Source organism: Poeciliopsis prolifica, unplaced genomic scaffold (genome assembly GCF_027474105.1).
Source record: "Poeciliopsis prolifica strain line A6 unplaced genomic scaffold, Auburn_PproV2 SCAFFOLD004, whole genome shotgun sequence".
Taxonomy (NCBI): Eukaryota; Metazoa; Chordata; class Actinopteri; order Cyprinodontiformes; family Poeciliidae; genus Poeciliopsis; species Poeciliopsis prolifica.
This window is the reverse complement of record NW_026562379.1, coordinates 16,018,111-16,034,033: the sequence shown is the minus strand read 5'-3', so window position 1 is coordinate 16,034,033 and position 15,923 is coordinate 16,018,111. Positions and strand designations below refer to the sequence as shown.

Below are 15,923 nucleotides of genomic sequence, written 5' to 3'. Positions count from 1 at the left end.
TCTTTTTGTGTTGCTGGTGATCTGTGGAGTCGTGTAGACCAGGTAATCTAAATGTACCTGCTATATTTGGATTACATACATAAGGCTATTTTTAACAACTCTTATTTGCATTTTTTATTTTCTTAAATAATTCAGCTTCAATTTTATTATTTTATTGTGAAAATTAAATTTCTTTTCTCTACCCAAACCTAAAATGAAGAATAAAATCAATTAGTTTTTTCCAGTTTTATCACAATTTTGCAGATTCAAAACTTTTTTTTTTGTTTTGTTTTTTTGTTTGTTGCATATTTCAGATCAATCAGGATAAATTTTAATCTCAAAGATAAAGTATTTTGGATAGATTTCACTATTTTTAAGCCAAATATGTAACCAAGTTCGAAACCTAATAACTGATTGGGCGGCAAAACTTTTCTTAAAGCATTTACAATTCTTACACCCACTTTACTTTGCAGAATTGCTTTGAATAGTTTAAATAAGTGTCTTCAACCATAAATACCATTTTAACGATCATATCAAAGAAAGAACTTTGACTAAACCACTCAAATATTGTAATTTTCTGATTTTAGCTTATGTTTAATTAGAGACTAGATTACAACAAGAAAACATTAAAATTCACTCAGAAAAACAATAAATTGTAGTAATATCATAAACGGACAAACTGTTTTCCTTTAACAATGACAGCTTTAAAAAATAAAGTTATATATTTAATACGGTAATCTACCGAATCTCAGAAATCTGAGATTAAAGTCAGATTTCTTTTTTTTCGGTGGCCCTTATCCTCTTCCATACTAGTCACAGTTATTCAATTTCGTCTACGATTTAATGTAGATTTTTTTTTCTTTTCTGTCAGGCAAAAATTGGGTCACATGCATGAGGCTACTTAACTTTTTTTTGTCAACCGCCAATAAAAATCGAGAAGAGTCTGGAAGCTATTGCTAACTAGTTGCTAATGGCTAATATAAGCCTTGCTAGCTAGCTAGCTTTTTTAGAGGTGAATGCTAATTTATCGACAGCTAAATGGACGATGTTCATCTTCGCCACTTGCTGCTAACCAATACCATGCTAGTTTATGCTGCTCATTAGCCTAGCATTTAAAAATGCTAGGCATTAGCCCAGCATTTTATTAATGCTAAGCATTAACCTAACATTTATTAATGCTAGGCTAATGAAGAAAATGTATATTTTACAGTGTGAGAAGCACAGAGGTGGACAGAGTACTACAGTTTAGTTTTATTCAAGTAAACATTTCACTGCCAGATTATTTCACTTATAACAGTAGATTTTTCTCATGTTACAAGTGAAAAAAATCTGTATTTTAAATCAATGTTCAACAATGATTGACTTAAAACAAGCTCTGACATCTTCATAAAAAGTTACTTTAAAGTAAATTTTATGTTATTTTAAATGTAATAAGATGTGCAAATATCTTACTACACCTGAAATGAGACTAAACCAACTTACAGGTAACTTTTTAGCAAGATTTAAGAACTTGTTTTAAATAATTAATGAATATTTTACTGATATTAAAAAAGTTCTAGTTCCACTGGCAGATAGATGGTTTTACCAATAAGACATTTTCCCATATTAAGAGTGAAAAAAAAATAATTAAACAATTATTGACTTTAAACAAGCTACCATGTCTTGCTAAAAGTTACCTTTAAGTTGGTTTTATGATGTTTGAAGTGTAATAAGATATTAACACCAGAAACTGGACCAAAATACTTGGTAATATTTGGTGTTTTTTGGATTGTAACGGTTGAATCTTCGGTACATAATGAATGTTTCCATCATTTTGCCACCAGGTGGTGCTTCCACAGTGAGTCTACAGTGTTTAAAATGCACATTGTTTCATCTTTAGTAGAAGAAAACATGAGCATGAGGTCATATGATTTTAAATATGCACAAGGAGGTTGTGTCATTTGGAAAAAGAAAAAAAAAAAACTCCACCCAAATTGTTTACCCCTCCTCTGAGGATCCACACCCTCTGGTCACTCCTCTGCAGAACGTTGGCGCTCAGTGCCCAGGCATCCCTGCAAGAGGAGGAGGGTCTGTCAAACTCAAACAAGCAAAGGGAGAGAAAAAATTCCCCCCAGTGAGTCTTTGCCTCGTGTTTTTTCCAGCCAGCAGATCCAGAGCTCATCTGAAATGTATTAAACCCTGGAGAAAGAAGGATCCTCTGTAATCTAGCCGAGGGATCCTACGTGCAGCAGCGGCTCTTCTGTCTCACTCTCAGGGCGAATCCAGTTGCTTTGGGAAGAATCCTCGTCCACTTGGTAAATTCTGCCTTTTAAACTTCACATCTTGCATGTAATCCCTGTTTTTATTATGAACATTTTCGGTTTTAATAGAATGATAATTTTTCTGCTCATGCTTATTGTAAAAGTTGTTGCTGCAGCAGGGCCTGACTGTAGTTTTCTTGTTCCAAGTCCAAACATGTGTTGCAGTTGTGGCTCTGAAACCCACAAGGCATTTTCCACCAAACTGACTCCAGTCTCAACCAAAGTTTGGACTTTTCCGCTTGGCGATCAGATGTGATGGGACCTTTAATGTCTCTCCAGAGTTCACCATTTTGACTCTTTCCACTGAGGTCTTGTGACATGTCAGAACTGTGTTCCCTCTTCTCCCCTGGGCAAAAAAAAAAAAAAAAGAAAAAGATGAGTTATAGCCCTGCTGGCCTCACCTCTCTGCTGCCATAATGAGTTCAGCTGCCAACCCTGAGCTCCTGTTTGTGGAAACTGCAGTCAAAAGATCACGTTTGAGGGTGAAAACTTTGAAAAGCTGCACCCTTCCTCCACATACTTGTGGGAGACGCAGCAGATAAAAGGGACATCTTACTCATTTCACTGTAAAGAAATGAGCTGTGCCTGTGCAAATCCCTCACATTTTCCAGTGAGAGCACGCTGGGTCTCTTTTCCAGGCATACTCTGCACTGTAAAAACTCAAAACCTTACCAAGTAGTTTTGGTTTAGTTTCTAGAGCAAATATTTAATTACACATCAAAATATTTAGACAGTTATGAGATCTTAAGGAAATAATTCCCTCATTTTGATCAGTAAAAAGTTCTAGTTCCAGTAGCAAATGTTTTAATCTAAGACGTCCTTCTTATAAGTTAAACTTTTTTAAAACAAGCTCTCAAATCTTTCTAAGGAGTTACTTGTAAGTTAGTTTTGTCTTATTTCCACAAAAACTACACAAAAGTACTTGGTAAGATTTTGTATTTTTGCAGTGAACAAAACCAACATGGCTGGGGAAAGTAAGTACACTCCAAAAACATAAAATCTTACAGTTGGAATAAGAGAAAACTAACTTACAAATCACTTTTTTAGGAGTTTATTTTAAGTAAATAGTGCCTCAATGGATAAAATTATTGACTTAAAACAATTTCCTTTAATCCTACCAGAAAGTTACTTGTAAGTTAGTTTTGTCTTAATTCATGACCTGCTTTCTCTCTGTCTTTGGTGCAGATTTCAGGGGTTAAAGGTCGGCATTGTTGGAGCCGCTATCTTTCCCCACGCTGTGTACCGAATCCATCTCAAGCACAAAGTGAGCAGCTTTCACGTAAACACAGGAAGCAGCTGAAGGCTCAGGCAGGAATCACAAGCGTCAGAAAATGTCTCGCTGGGGGCGTAAAAACGTGAAGAAGGCGCCTGAGGTGATCCGCACGGTGACAGAGGGCCTGAAGTCTCTGTACCGGAAGAAGCTGCTGCCTCTGGAGCAGTACTATGGTTTCCATGACTTCCACTCCCTCAGCCTGGAGGACGCCGACTTCGACAACAAGCCCATGGTTCTGGTCGTGGGTCAGTACTCCACTGGAAAAACTACGTTCATCAAGTAAGACCCTGCAGCGTCGCTGAAGACACAAACGTTTCCACAAAAACACAAAATCTCACCAAATGTTTTGGACTATGATTGAAAGTACAGATGATGTCACTCATAAAGATATTTTTTTCATGTTTTAAGTGAAATAATTTGCCAGTTAAACTAAAAAAAATCATTATGAATAATAATCGACCTGAAATAAACTCTTATTTTTTTACTTTAACGTTAGTTTGGTCTCATTTGAAGTGAACTGAGAGATCTGCAGATCAAAAATATTTGGTGAGATTTTGTGTTTTTGCAGTTTCATTATTTATCATCATATAAAGATGCTAAATATACATAATGAAATATGGTGGTGGCAGCATCATGCTGTGGGTGCTGCCTGCACATCTAGAAAGTTGTCTGCTCCAGATTATAGATAATAAGTAAAATAATCTGTCATTGTAACTAGAACATTTTCATCAATATTAAGAAATTGACTTAAAACAAGCTCATATTTCTTACTGAAAACTAATTTGTAATTTTGTTTTGTACTAAGATATTTAATCTAGTTTTAGGCTAAAAACATACCAACTTCTTGGTATGTTTATGTTTTACAGTGTTAACCTCTTTCTGCTGATCCATCAGATCAACAAAAACCAAACTTTGTGGCTCTGAGTTGATAAAAGCTGCAGATGTTCATTAGTTTCCCGGTCGGGATCAGCGTGACGTGAACGGTTCTGCGTGTGACGGACAGGTATCTGCTGGAGCAGGATATTCCCGGGAGCAGAGTGGGCCCTGAACCCACCACGGACTGCTTCACTGCCATCATGCATGGCGAGGTGGAAGGGGTCATCCCCGGGAACGCCCTCATCGTCGACCCCAACAAGCCGTTCCGTAAACTCAACCCCTTCGGAAACACCTTCCTCAACAGGTGAGACCTGCAGACGCTTCTGTGCTCACAGGATTTCACAGCGTTTCCACTGGGAGGGAGGGACGGCGGGAGTGTGTGACATATCTGTGAGGAATGAGCGGAGTGTGTGTGTGAGTGTGTGTGAGGAAGTTTGTGGAAAGTGTTTTAGCTCTTTGGTATTTCAAGAGCTTGTGCCAAATTTCGGAGCGAGGCGGCCCCCTGCCTTATTTGTGGAGAAAAGGGAAAGACGGAGCGAGTGAGTGATGAAAGTACGCAGTTTATGAGGAAAGGTCAAAGGGCGGCACAGCCCCGCAGGGAAAAGACAAACATTTATAGCTACACTGCAAAAAAACACCACAAAACATTACCAAGTGTTTTTGTTTCTACTACAAATATCTTTGTAGCCTTGAAATAACTTAAACTAATTTAAATAGGTTTTAAGCAAGATATTGGAACTTCTTAATATCGATTTTAAAAAATGACCAATGGATGATTTCACTTGTAACGAAACATTTTTTCAGTTTTAATCTTTTACATCAATTGTGAGGAATTATTGACTTAAAACAAGCTTCTATAGCTTACAAATTCAACTGTATCAAGATATTTACGCCAGAAACTACGTTAAATCAACTTGGCTTGATTTTGTGTTTTTGCAGTGTAGGAGAACAAGAAATGCTTTCCACCCAAATTCAGAGCTGCTACACTGCAAAAACAACTTTTTATCTTAGTGCACCTGAAATAAGACAAAACTAACTTACAAGGAAATAGGAGGGTTTTTTAAAAATAATTTCTTTATATTTATTGAAAAAATTTACTGGTTCCCCTGGCAAATTATTGCGCTAAAATGAGAAAAATGTCTTGTTTTAAGTGAAATAATCTTACAGTTAAACTAGCACTTTTTAAGCAAAATTAAAGAATTATTAAACAATTACTTCTACGATATTTGCAACAGAAGCCAGATAAAAAAATACTTGGTAATATTTTGTGTTTTTGCGGTGAAGAAGTTATTTCCACTGAAATCCATCTTCTGAGCCGCCGGATGTTGGATGTAAATGCCAGCAGTTGTCCAGCGGGGAGCAGAAAGACGTCACAGGAACATGCAGCGCTGCTGCTAATGGCAGCTCCGGCTGATGCGAGTTTTCCATCAGGCTCATGTTTGTGAAGAAATCTGCGTCTCCTTTTGCGCTGACTTCCTGTCTTGGAAACCGGAGGGACCCGTTAAGCCTTTAACATGCAGGAAGTGGGGTTGTTGTTCTGAGCCCCAGATCGTTAGCAGATCTTATTGTTTGATTCTGGCAGTGATGGTCATTTTCCTTCAGGAAGCCCAGAGCAGCAAGGCCGGCCTGCACACAATGGGCCGGCTGGGTGTGTGTGTCGGACCTGTGGCTCACACTGACCGACCTCCTAACGTTCTCATTTACTTTAAAAGGGAGCTGCTGTGCAAAGTTCACAGTTTTACACTTCCATTTGGGTTTCCACTGCTTCTGACAGCAGCGCAAGTGGTTAAAAAAACAAAACGGGTTAGTTTTTTTTAAAGCTTTTTGGTAACTGGAAAATTATTCGAAAAGCTTCGGAATGTAAAGTCACCAATCAGCAGGCGCTGCCCGTTACCTAGCAACCCCAGTGGAGTTCCGCCCGTTACCTAGCAACCACATGCTGAACTCCAGCACCTTTGGTCAGCTGGTTTTATCTAAAAAATGTTGGTCTAGTTTTCAGTGCAAATATCTTAGTACACTTGAAATAAGACAAAACTAACTTGCAAGTAACTTTTCAGCAAGATATAGCAGCGCGTTTTCAGTCAATTGTTCCTCAATATATCTGTGAAAAAGTTTCATTGGCAGATTATCTCACTTATAACAAGACATTTTCCCCATGTTTTAAGCAATATAGTCTGACAATACAACTAATAATATGTTGTTGTTTTTTTATAATTATTAAGGAATTATTGACTTGAAACAAACTCCTATATCTTGGTAAAATTCAATTGTTACTTGTAAGTTAGTTTTGTCTTATTCCAAGTAAACTAACATATTTACTCTATAAACTAGACCACAAAACACTTGGTAAGCTCCAGCACATTTGGTCAGCTGGTTTTACCATTGCTGACTGCACAATGGCTGCTGGAAAAGACAAGTGTTTTGTTGTTGACTTACCATCCAGAAACTACTTGTTGCATTCTTGTTGGCTGTGCAGGCGGCTCTACTAATGCTTGTCAAAGCTGTACAATGGTATAATTGTCATCTGTTTGTAGCCATTTTTACTTGTGAGTGTAAATGTTGAGTTAGTGGGTGTGGCCAGCAACTTATTTGGATTTTAAGTGACAAGAGGCCCTAAAACAGTTCAAATCTTATTCTCTAAAAATTTATTTGTGCAAAAAAATTTTATTTACATGTTTTGTATAGACCATATGGTTATAGGCATAATAGGTGACCTTCCAGCTTCATTTATTGTATCTTTCCCCCCAAAATTGTGAAATTCTCCTCGTTTTGACCAGATTCCAGTGCGCCCAGATGCCCAACCAGGTCCTGGAGAGCATCAGCATCATTGACACCCCAGGGATCCTGTCCGGCGCCAAGCAGAGAGTGAGCCGAGGTGAGCGGGGTGCCACAGGTGAGGAGAGGGCATGAGGTCAGGTCGGCCTACACAGAGCGAGAGAGGAGTATCTGTGCTCATCGGCTCATAAGCTCATCTCCTCACCACGCCTGCCTAACTCACAGGATCGGTTTGTTCTGCCACCAATAACACTTGGCAGCAGGACTCAGAAACATCCCTGCAGCCATAAACTCATAATTAAGCACAGAGACTCTGTCAGCACATCTGGGAGAATGCACTGTTGAGAAATCTCTTCCATCATCTTCATCTTGCATTCATTTTATGCTAACCCATCCTGCAGCCGAGCCGTTCTTCCTGCTAACCCTGAGTGATTCATCGCCGCGCGTTTTGTTTTGTGTTTTGATTTTTATCTGAAAGGGTACAGGTCTCCGTCAGCACAACAGCAGGATGGAAAGACATCAGCAATAATTATATACCAAACTGAAAACACAAAATTGTATGAATATTTTTTTTAATTGTTCTTTTTTTTTTGCACTTAAAACAAAAAATTATCAGCAAATAAACTTTTTTGAGCAGCTTAGGGAACACTGCGAGTTTTCTGAGCTTCTAAGAACGGCTGTAAACGGCATAACGAGGAGCACTGTTGTGACGACATGCTGGAGGCGGACGGTCAGAAATAACACTGCAAAAACACAAAATGTTACCAGGTATTTTTATTCTGATTTCTACTTCAGATATTTTGGTTCACTTGAAGTAAGATAAAACTAACTTACAAGTAACTTTTAGTAAGATATCAGGATTTGTTTCAATTAAATAATTGCTTAATATTGATGAAAAAGTACAAGCAGATTATTTTACTTAAATGTGGGAAAATGTATTTTTATAAGTGAAATAATCTGCCAACTAGTATATTTTTAAGTCAATCATGAACGTAAACTTCTATATCTTGCTGGAAAGAACCTTGTAAGTTAGTTTTATCATATTATATGGTAAAATTTTGTGTTTTTGGACTGAGCTGAAGCTTCTTAAAGAGAAAGAGCTCCAATTTCAGGGCATACTTTTGTGTCACTTCATATAACGCAAGGTCAAATATCCTTTAAGTTGTTTTAATATAAAACGGAAGAAAGGTGCTTTTTTTTCTAAAACAAAATGTCGGCACAGATCCTTCTGAGACAGAAACAAAATAATTTGTCTGAAAATGAAAACTGTCCAACTGTATTTTAAATTACTGCTGTAAAAGTTGGCGGAAAAAACAGCTGACTGTTACATTTAGATTTTCCCCAAGCCTGTATTTGGATAATGTTCAGTTTTCTGCCTTACATGTTCAATTATCAACAAACAAGAGTTCCTCCTCCAGCCTGAAGAGGCAGAGCTGGATGGTTTGTTGCCTGAGGCGCTGACAGGAATTAAAAACATTTTCCACATTCTTCATAAACACACCTCTCCAGAAACAGCCTGGAAACGGCCTCACTCCGTTTCTTCATGCTTTCAACTGCGCGACACAGAAATCACTCAGTTAAAGTAAAGTTGAGGCAAAATATTCTGCTAAAAAAGGAAGAAAAGATTAGTCCAAGTAGAATAATTGCTGATCCTTGCAAAACAAGCGTGAGAGTCTTAATCTGCTGAACGGGCGTACCATCAGAGTCTGATTAGAGAGAAAGAGCTGAAAATATTTTATATGGAGCCCAATAGTGGCATTCTTGCACTCAGGGAGTGTTTAAAAAAAAAACAGCCAAACCTACAGCAATGACACTTATATTTCCTAAAAGCAGACACCTGTGGCTACGTTTTGATGCAGAAAGTGTTTCTGTAGGGTGAGAAATTTCCAATCAGTAGCGTTTTGTTTGTCAGGCTTTAAAAAGCGTCAGTTGCTACAGTGGTGCAAGGATTCTGTCACTGGGTTACATTGTAAAGCTGAAAACGACCAAAAATCTGCATGAGACAAATTGAGATTTTAGAAAACCCGTAAGAGATATCAATAAACTGAACCATCTGAAGATGGATTAACCTCTTGTGATTGGTTTGAAAGCGGAATGGAGCCTCTAGGTCAAAGTAGGCAGATGTAGTAAGTTGTCAAAGAGCAGAAACGTTTTCCTGAATTTTGTGGAATTCTGGAAAATTTCAATTCATTTCAATGAAGCTGAAATTTGCATAAAGTTTAAATAATTTAAAAAACTTAAAAAATTTAATTTCAAAAGATATAGAAAAAGTCTCCAGAAAAAGATGAATGTTTTATATGTGAATTGGTTAAATCTTTGGCAGCATATTAGAGCCAATGTTCATAGAAAAAGGAGAGGGGTAAATTTCCACCAAAAAAACTCAAAAATTTTGAAATAAATTTCTGAAATTTTCTGGAAAAAACTTGGAAATTCTCTGAGTTTCAAAAGTCAAAGATCTCTCAACTTTTGAAAGTTATCTGAGTTTAAAAACCAAAAAAGTTTCCAAGTTTTTTTCAAGAAAAAAATATTTCCTTTCTAGCAAATTTGTGACTTACTTGAAAAAACTCAAATTTTAACATTCATCAAAAGTCAAATGTAACATTTCGAGAAAATTTCCATGTATTATTTCTAGCAATTTTTCGACTTTATAAACTCAGAAATTTTCTTTTTTTCTATAAAAAATCTATAATCTAGAAAAATTCTGTTTTTCCTAGAAATTATTTAAACTTCATGAACTCTGAAATTTTCTTGCTTTTTTTCTAAAATAAACCTCAAAATTTCAGATTTTTTTTAAGCGCAATTCAGTTTTTGTTTTGTTTGTTGTTTTTATCTGCAATGGTCCTAATATTTTGTTGCAGTTGAAGTTTGCAGACAGCTTTTTTATCTCTGTATTTATTATAGTGTTGGAACATCAGCCTGGCTACAACCTCATGTATTTACATATCAATATGGCATTTAAATATCAATATCAAACATGAGGCACGTATTATCTCATTTTTTAAATTGAACTTGAACGATTAAGCGCTGCACAAATGACTGAATGAAAAGAAAGGAAACCACAATCCTCAGAAGAAAAGTGTCTGCAGTGTCTCCGGCTGCAGGCGATGTGCAGATGCAGATAAGATTGGTTAATCTGTGTCATCTCTTCCTGCTCTCGCTCTCCTCTCAGGTTATGACTTCCCGGCGGTGCTGCGCTGGTTCGCGGAGCGTGTGGACCGCATCATCCTGCTGTTCGACGCCCACAAACTGGAGATCTCGGACGAGTTCTCGGAGGCCATCGGCGCCCTGAAGGGCAACGAGGACAAGCTGCGGGTGGTGCTGAACAAGGCCGACATGGTGGGCACCCAGCAGCTGATGCGGGTCTACGGGGCGCTCATGTGGTCCCTGGGGAAAGTGTTCGGCACCCCGGAGGTCCTGCGCGTCTACATCGGCTCCTTCTGGTCGGAGCCGCTGCTGGTGCCTGATAACAGGAAGCTGTTTGAGCTGGAGGAGGAGGATTTGTTCGCCGACATCCAAAACCTCCCTCGCAACGCAGCTCTACGCAAACTCAACGACCTGGTGAAGAGGGCGCGTCTGGTCAGGGTAGGCGAGCCGGAGGTTCTCTCTGCAAAAGCACTAAACACCACCAAGCATCGTTAGCTAATTTCTAGTGAAAATATCTTGATACACTTAAAATAAGACAAAACTAACTTAAAAGTAACTTTTCAGCAAAATATAAGAGCCTGTTTACAGTGAATATTTCCATAATACTGATGAAAAATAAACATTTTCCCATGTTACAAATGAAATAATGAGCCAGTGGAACAAGCTCATATTTCTTGCTGAAATGTTATTTTTGTTTTATTTCAAGTGTGCTAAGATGTTTTCCCTATAAATTAGACAAAAATACTTGGTAATATTTTGTGTTTTTGCAGTGCTGGACTTTACTCCAACGTTCCCCCTGAAGTAGTGAACCAACCGGGCTTCTCTTCCTGCAGGTTCATGCTCATATCATCAGCTACCTGAAGCAGGAGATGCCGTCTGTCTTCAGGAAGGACAACAAGAAGAAGCATCTCATCCATGAGCTGCCAGTGATCTTCTCTAAGATCCAGCTGCAGCACAACATTTCTGCAGGAGACTTCCCCGACTGCGCCAAGATGCAGGTCAGTCCTTAAGTTTTGCACATTTTCTCATGTTGCATCCATAAATATCAATGCATGCTGAGGGATTTAGTGTGAAACACAAACAGAAACAAGTGCATAATTGTGAAGTGGAGGAAAAATGAAATACTTTATGACAGACCATCATCGTGTTTCTCTGATGGTGTGACAAGTGAGCCTCGACTTACAGGAACTCAGTGTTTCTGCTGATTTGCAGTTTTCCAGACGCTTATCCCAGATTAATGTTCGTTTACTTAATGTGGGACACGTCATGCTAAATTTCTGTACTTCCATTCGGGTCTCAACTGTTTCTAAAATAACAGCCTGAGTGCTTAAAAAAAACAACCCAGCAGTTTCTGGCGATGAGTTCATGTTTTTGGTGTCTGGAAAACGATCCAATTCAAAAACCTTCCAAACGTAACGTTACAGATCAGCAGGCCCGTTGCTTAGCAACCCAGAAGCCCAGCCCGTTGCCTAGCAACCCAGTTACCTAGCAACCCAGTTACCTAGCAACCCCAGCTGAGTTCCAAGACTTTTGGTCAGCTCTGGATGCACTGTAAAAACACAAAATCTTACCAAGCATTTTGGTCTAGTATCTAAATATCTTAAATAAATATTTCACTTATACTAACTTAAACGTAACTTTTCAGCAAGACATAGGAGCTTGTTTAAAGTCAATAGTTTCCTAATAAAGTTTAAAAAAAACAGCACTGGTTTGATGGGCAGATTATTTAACTTATTATTTGATAAAAATGTCTTGTTATAAGTGAAATGATCTGCTAGTAGAAGTGGTAACAATCTCTTGTATCTTACTTGTAAATTAGTTTTGTCTCATTTCAAGAGTGCTAAGATATGTGCAGAAGAACGTAGACTAAAAAACTTTGGTAAGATTTTGTGTTTTTGTAGTGTGGCAGCTCAGAAGATGAATTAGAGTGGAAACAACTTCTGCACTGCAAAAACACAAAATCTCACCGTCTAGTTTCTAGACGGTGAAACTAGATGGTAACTTACCTTCCTGATAAGTTACAAGTAACTCAAGTTACTTGTAACCAGAGGGGAAGTTACAAGTAACTTATCAGGAAGACAGTGGAGCTTGTTTTAAACTAATAATTACTTAAAACTGATAAAAGTTCTAGTTCTACTGGCAGATTATTTCACTTGCAACACAGTAAAAATGTCTTGTTATAAGTGAGATAATCTGCAAATGGAATTAGAACTTTTTAAAATCAATATAAAGGAATTATTGTTTTAAAACAAGCTGTTACGTCTTGCTGAAAAGTTACTTGTAAGTTTGTTTTGTCTTATTCCAAGAGCCCAAAAATATTTGCAGAAGAAACTAGAGCAAAACCTACGTGGTCAGATTCTGTGTTTTTGCAATGTGTTCATTTAATCTGCCAGTGAACGAATCAACGCTGCTGATTTCTCACAGGAACAACTGATGGCTCACGATTTCACCAAGTTCAAAAGCTTGAAGCCGAACCTGATGGCGGCGCTGGACGAGCTGCTGTCCTCCGACATCGCCAAGCTGATGCCGCTGCTGCGCCAGGAGGAGCTGGAAGCCGGAGACCAGCCCGGCGTCCAGGGCGGCGCCTTCCTGGGGGGCCGGGCCGGGCCCTTCACAGAGGGCGACCCGTTCGCCGAGGAGAACGGCGAGGAACGCGAGGAAGACGAGGACTGGGTGGTGACCAAAGACAAGCCCAAGTACGACGAAATCTTCTACAACTTGGCGCCCAACGAGGGCAAACTGAGCGGCACCAAGGCCAAGGACTGGATGGTGAGCACGCGCCTGCCCAACTCGGTGCTGGGCCGCATCTGGAAGCTGTCGGACGTGGACCGCGACGGCATGCTGGATGACGAGGAGTTCGCCCTGGCCAGCCATCTGATCGAGGTGAAGCTGGAGGGCCACGGTCTTCCTCCAGAGCTGCCCAGCCGCCTCATCCCGCCGTCCAAACGCAGGCAGAAGGGATCGGATGCTTAGAAACGCAGCAGCAGCCCGACGGATCCCGCAGCTGTTTGTTAGAGTCAGGGCCTCACTAGGAAAATAAGACAATATTATCACGGGAATGAAGTTATAAAATATTATGATTTTTTCCCCCTCTGGTTGTTTTATGACTTTATTCCCGTAATTTTGTTTTTGATTTTTCCTTAGTATGGCCTTCATTCTCCATTGTACTTATCTCCTCCACCCCATGAAAATGTTTTATCTACATTGCTGTGCAAAAGATGTGCCTTCTAAAGAGTCCATTTTATAATTAAAATTAAGGTTTATCAACCCAACAGTGGTGACCCAAAGGGGGGGTCACGAGGTGCCATGGCCCCTATTCAAAAATGTTGGCCACGTCCCTGTCCCCAGCCAGAGAATCGTGTTCAGACGTCATCTTCTTCAATCCAAACATGTATTTAAAACTCAAACAAATGTATAAAATTGAGAAAATATATATATTTTTAATTTTAATATAAACAAATACACATATATTTTTTCTTTTGTTCTTTTTAACTATGCCACCCTGAGGTTTTCTTGAGGTCCCATAGCATTTACACTTTAAAACAGTTGCAATAAGGGTTTGTTGTGTCATTTGTGAAAGAGAAATACAAAAAATAGAAATATAGCTGAAAAAATTAATTTAATCTTAAATTACATAAATTCTTTAGTGACTTAAGATGTTATTGCAACGTGTGATAACTTAGCTCCGCCCCTGGACAAATTAGAAAAGATTCCACTGAAGTGGGCGGGGCCAATATACAGAGGGGTGGAGCTAATATATAGGGGCGGGGCTCAGATACTGGGGGCGTGGCTAAGAGTGAGGATGAGCAGACTGGGCTGGAAGTATCAGTTTCTTTTCTTTTTTAGACCCCTGAAGTGACTTTTTTTTTTTCCAAATAAGTGACAAATATAGACTTTTTTTCTGTTGTAGATTTTTATGGCGACATCGCTCTGTATCTGAAAAAAACAACAACAAAAAATAGACTAAAAAAGCCTTTAAAGTCTGGCTGCTTTGAGGCAAAACATAAATTAACTTTTGCACAGTGTTGTATAATTTCCTTGAGACTGTACTCTGACGCAGCTGAACGTATTTTATTTAAGCGTAACTTTCTGTAAGTTACCCAGTTTGGCTGCTTCCTCTCTTTCTGCTCTTAAAAACAAGCTTTTGAAAATGTTTCCACTCGTGTTTGCAGAAGGTGAACACTTTGAGAGCTCTTTCTAGAAAAATATAGTCTTTAAATGTAACAATTAGATTCTCAGTGGTAATTTCATCATGAAGTTATTCTGCTTGGCACTTTTATGTCCCTTCCACATTTGCAGGACCAGCTTAGCTCACATGATGCGTTTCTAGCATTTTCTATAAAAAGAAAGCAGCTCAAATCTAATGTATTTCACTTTGATGCGTCACATGGTTTTGTGCAAACCCTATATGGTATTATTTTCTTCTTTTTTTTGTATTTTAACTGTTGCTTTTAATGTGCAGGAGCAAGTTGCGTAAAAGAACATTACAAGAAGACTGAATGACTGATAAGTTACTGACTACTGTACTCTGCTCCACCAATTGTTTGTATGTTTACTATTATTGCAAACAAATAAAATTCCTTGACTGTGACACGTTTCTAGCAGTATTAGTGTTTTCATGTTTTGTCCTAGTGCAATTTAAACCTTAATATATTTTCTTGTGACTTGAGGTGACAAAGCAGCCAATCAGACGTCAGGATGTCCTCTAATCCCGCCCACTGAGTTTGGCAAGCGAAGTTGACTGTTCAGCAAAGGAACAAGAAATAATTGAATAAATCATAAAATATCTAGTTTTTAAAATTAAATCAAATTTAATTGTAATTTATCTTAATTGAGGTACATATATTGAATTCTACATTTTGTCGTTTTTGTATTTCCAGTTTAAAAAATTAAATGACATATTAGAATTGTTTCATGATTTATTGTGATTTGGCACTCTTCACCTTCCATATGTTTGCAGCATAAAGGTGGATATTTGCATATTTTGGTAGTAAACAGATACCAAGTAAACAAATACTGCTGATATTGACACTTATACAGATAATATAATAACTACTGAATAGTATATCATACTTGGAACTTTAGGTGTTTTAGTGATTTTTTTTTCCATTTAATTATTTTTGTTAAAATATAGAACAGAATTTAGATAAAGTTTATAATTGTCTACAAAATATATTAAAAAAATATGAACAATAGAAAGAAAAAACTAATTTTGAACACTGTTTTCTAAATAAAGTGAAATCAAGTGAATTATTTTTTATGGTGGCATTGAGAAACTAGAATGCAAAAATACAAATATTAAGATGGAATCTGGGATTAAAGTATCATACGGAGCTAGATTGGGGCCATAAAGTTTGTTCTAAAAAAAAAAAAAGAAAAAATTAACTTAAAAAGGATTTGAAACTGAAAATTATTAAAAATTACTTTTAAAATTCAAAGACGTTTTTCAGTTTATTTTTTTTTTCTTCTTTAAAAACAAACTTTGTGGTCTCAATTTAGCTCCATATATGGATCTCCTTTGGATCCATCTTCCCTCCTCTAGTTTCTGCTAGTAGATATCTGATTGGTAAACTATT

The 15,923-nt window shown here is 37.9% G+C and overlaps 1 protein-coding gene across 2 annotated transcripts; it reads left to right on the top strand.

Moving 5' to 3' along the window:
* Positions 1-2,002: 2,002 nt before the first annotated feature.
* On the top strand, positions 2,003-14,938 carry ehd2b (EH-domain containing 2b). Of its 2 annotated transcripts, none has more exons than XM_055028796.1 (7): positions 2,003-2,273; positions 3,465-3,831; positions 4,556-4,732; positions 7,206-7,303; positions 10,373-10,785; positions 11,181-11,345; positions 12,772-14,938. In XM_055028796.1, exons 2-7 carry the CDS (start codon positions 3,611-3,613, stop codon positions 13,318-13,320), a joined length of 1,623 nt encoding a protein of 540 aa, XP_054884771.1. In that variant the 5' UTR covers positions 2,003-2,273; positions 3,465-3,610; the 3' UTR covers positions 13,321-14,938. The 2 variants fall into 2 exon arrangements, with proteins under 2 accessions (XP_054884771.1, XP_054884770.1); XM_055028795.1 differs by having other exon boundaries at positions 7,206-7,321.
* The last annotated feature ends 985 nt before the right edge of the window (positions 14,939-15,923 follow it).

What these genes read in the sequence shown, in the direction of transcription:
- ehd2b (XM_055028795.1), top strand. Translation starts at nt 3,611, where the DNA reads ATGTCTCGCTGGGGGCGTAAAAACGTGAAGAAGGCGCCTGAGGTGATC. An exon ending in GGAAAAACTACGTTCATCAA is followed by an intron (nt 3,832 to 4,555) that starts GTAAGACCCTGC and finishes TGTGACGGACAG; the next exon opens with GTATCTGCTGGAGCAGGATA. An exon ending in GGAAACACCTTCCTCAACAG is followed by an intron (nt 4,733 to 7,205) that starts GTGAGACCTGCA and finishes CGTTTTGACCAG; the next exon opens with ATTCCAGTGCGCCCAGATGC.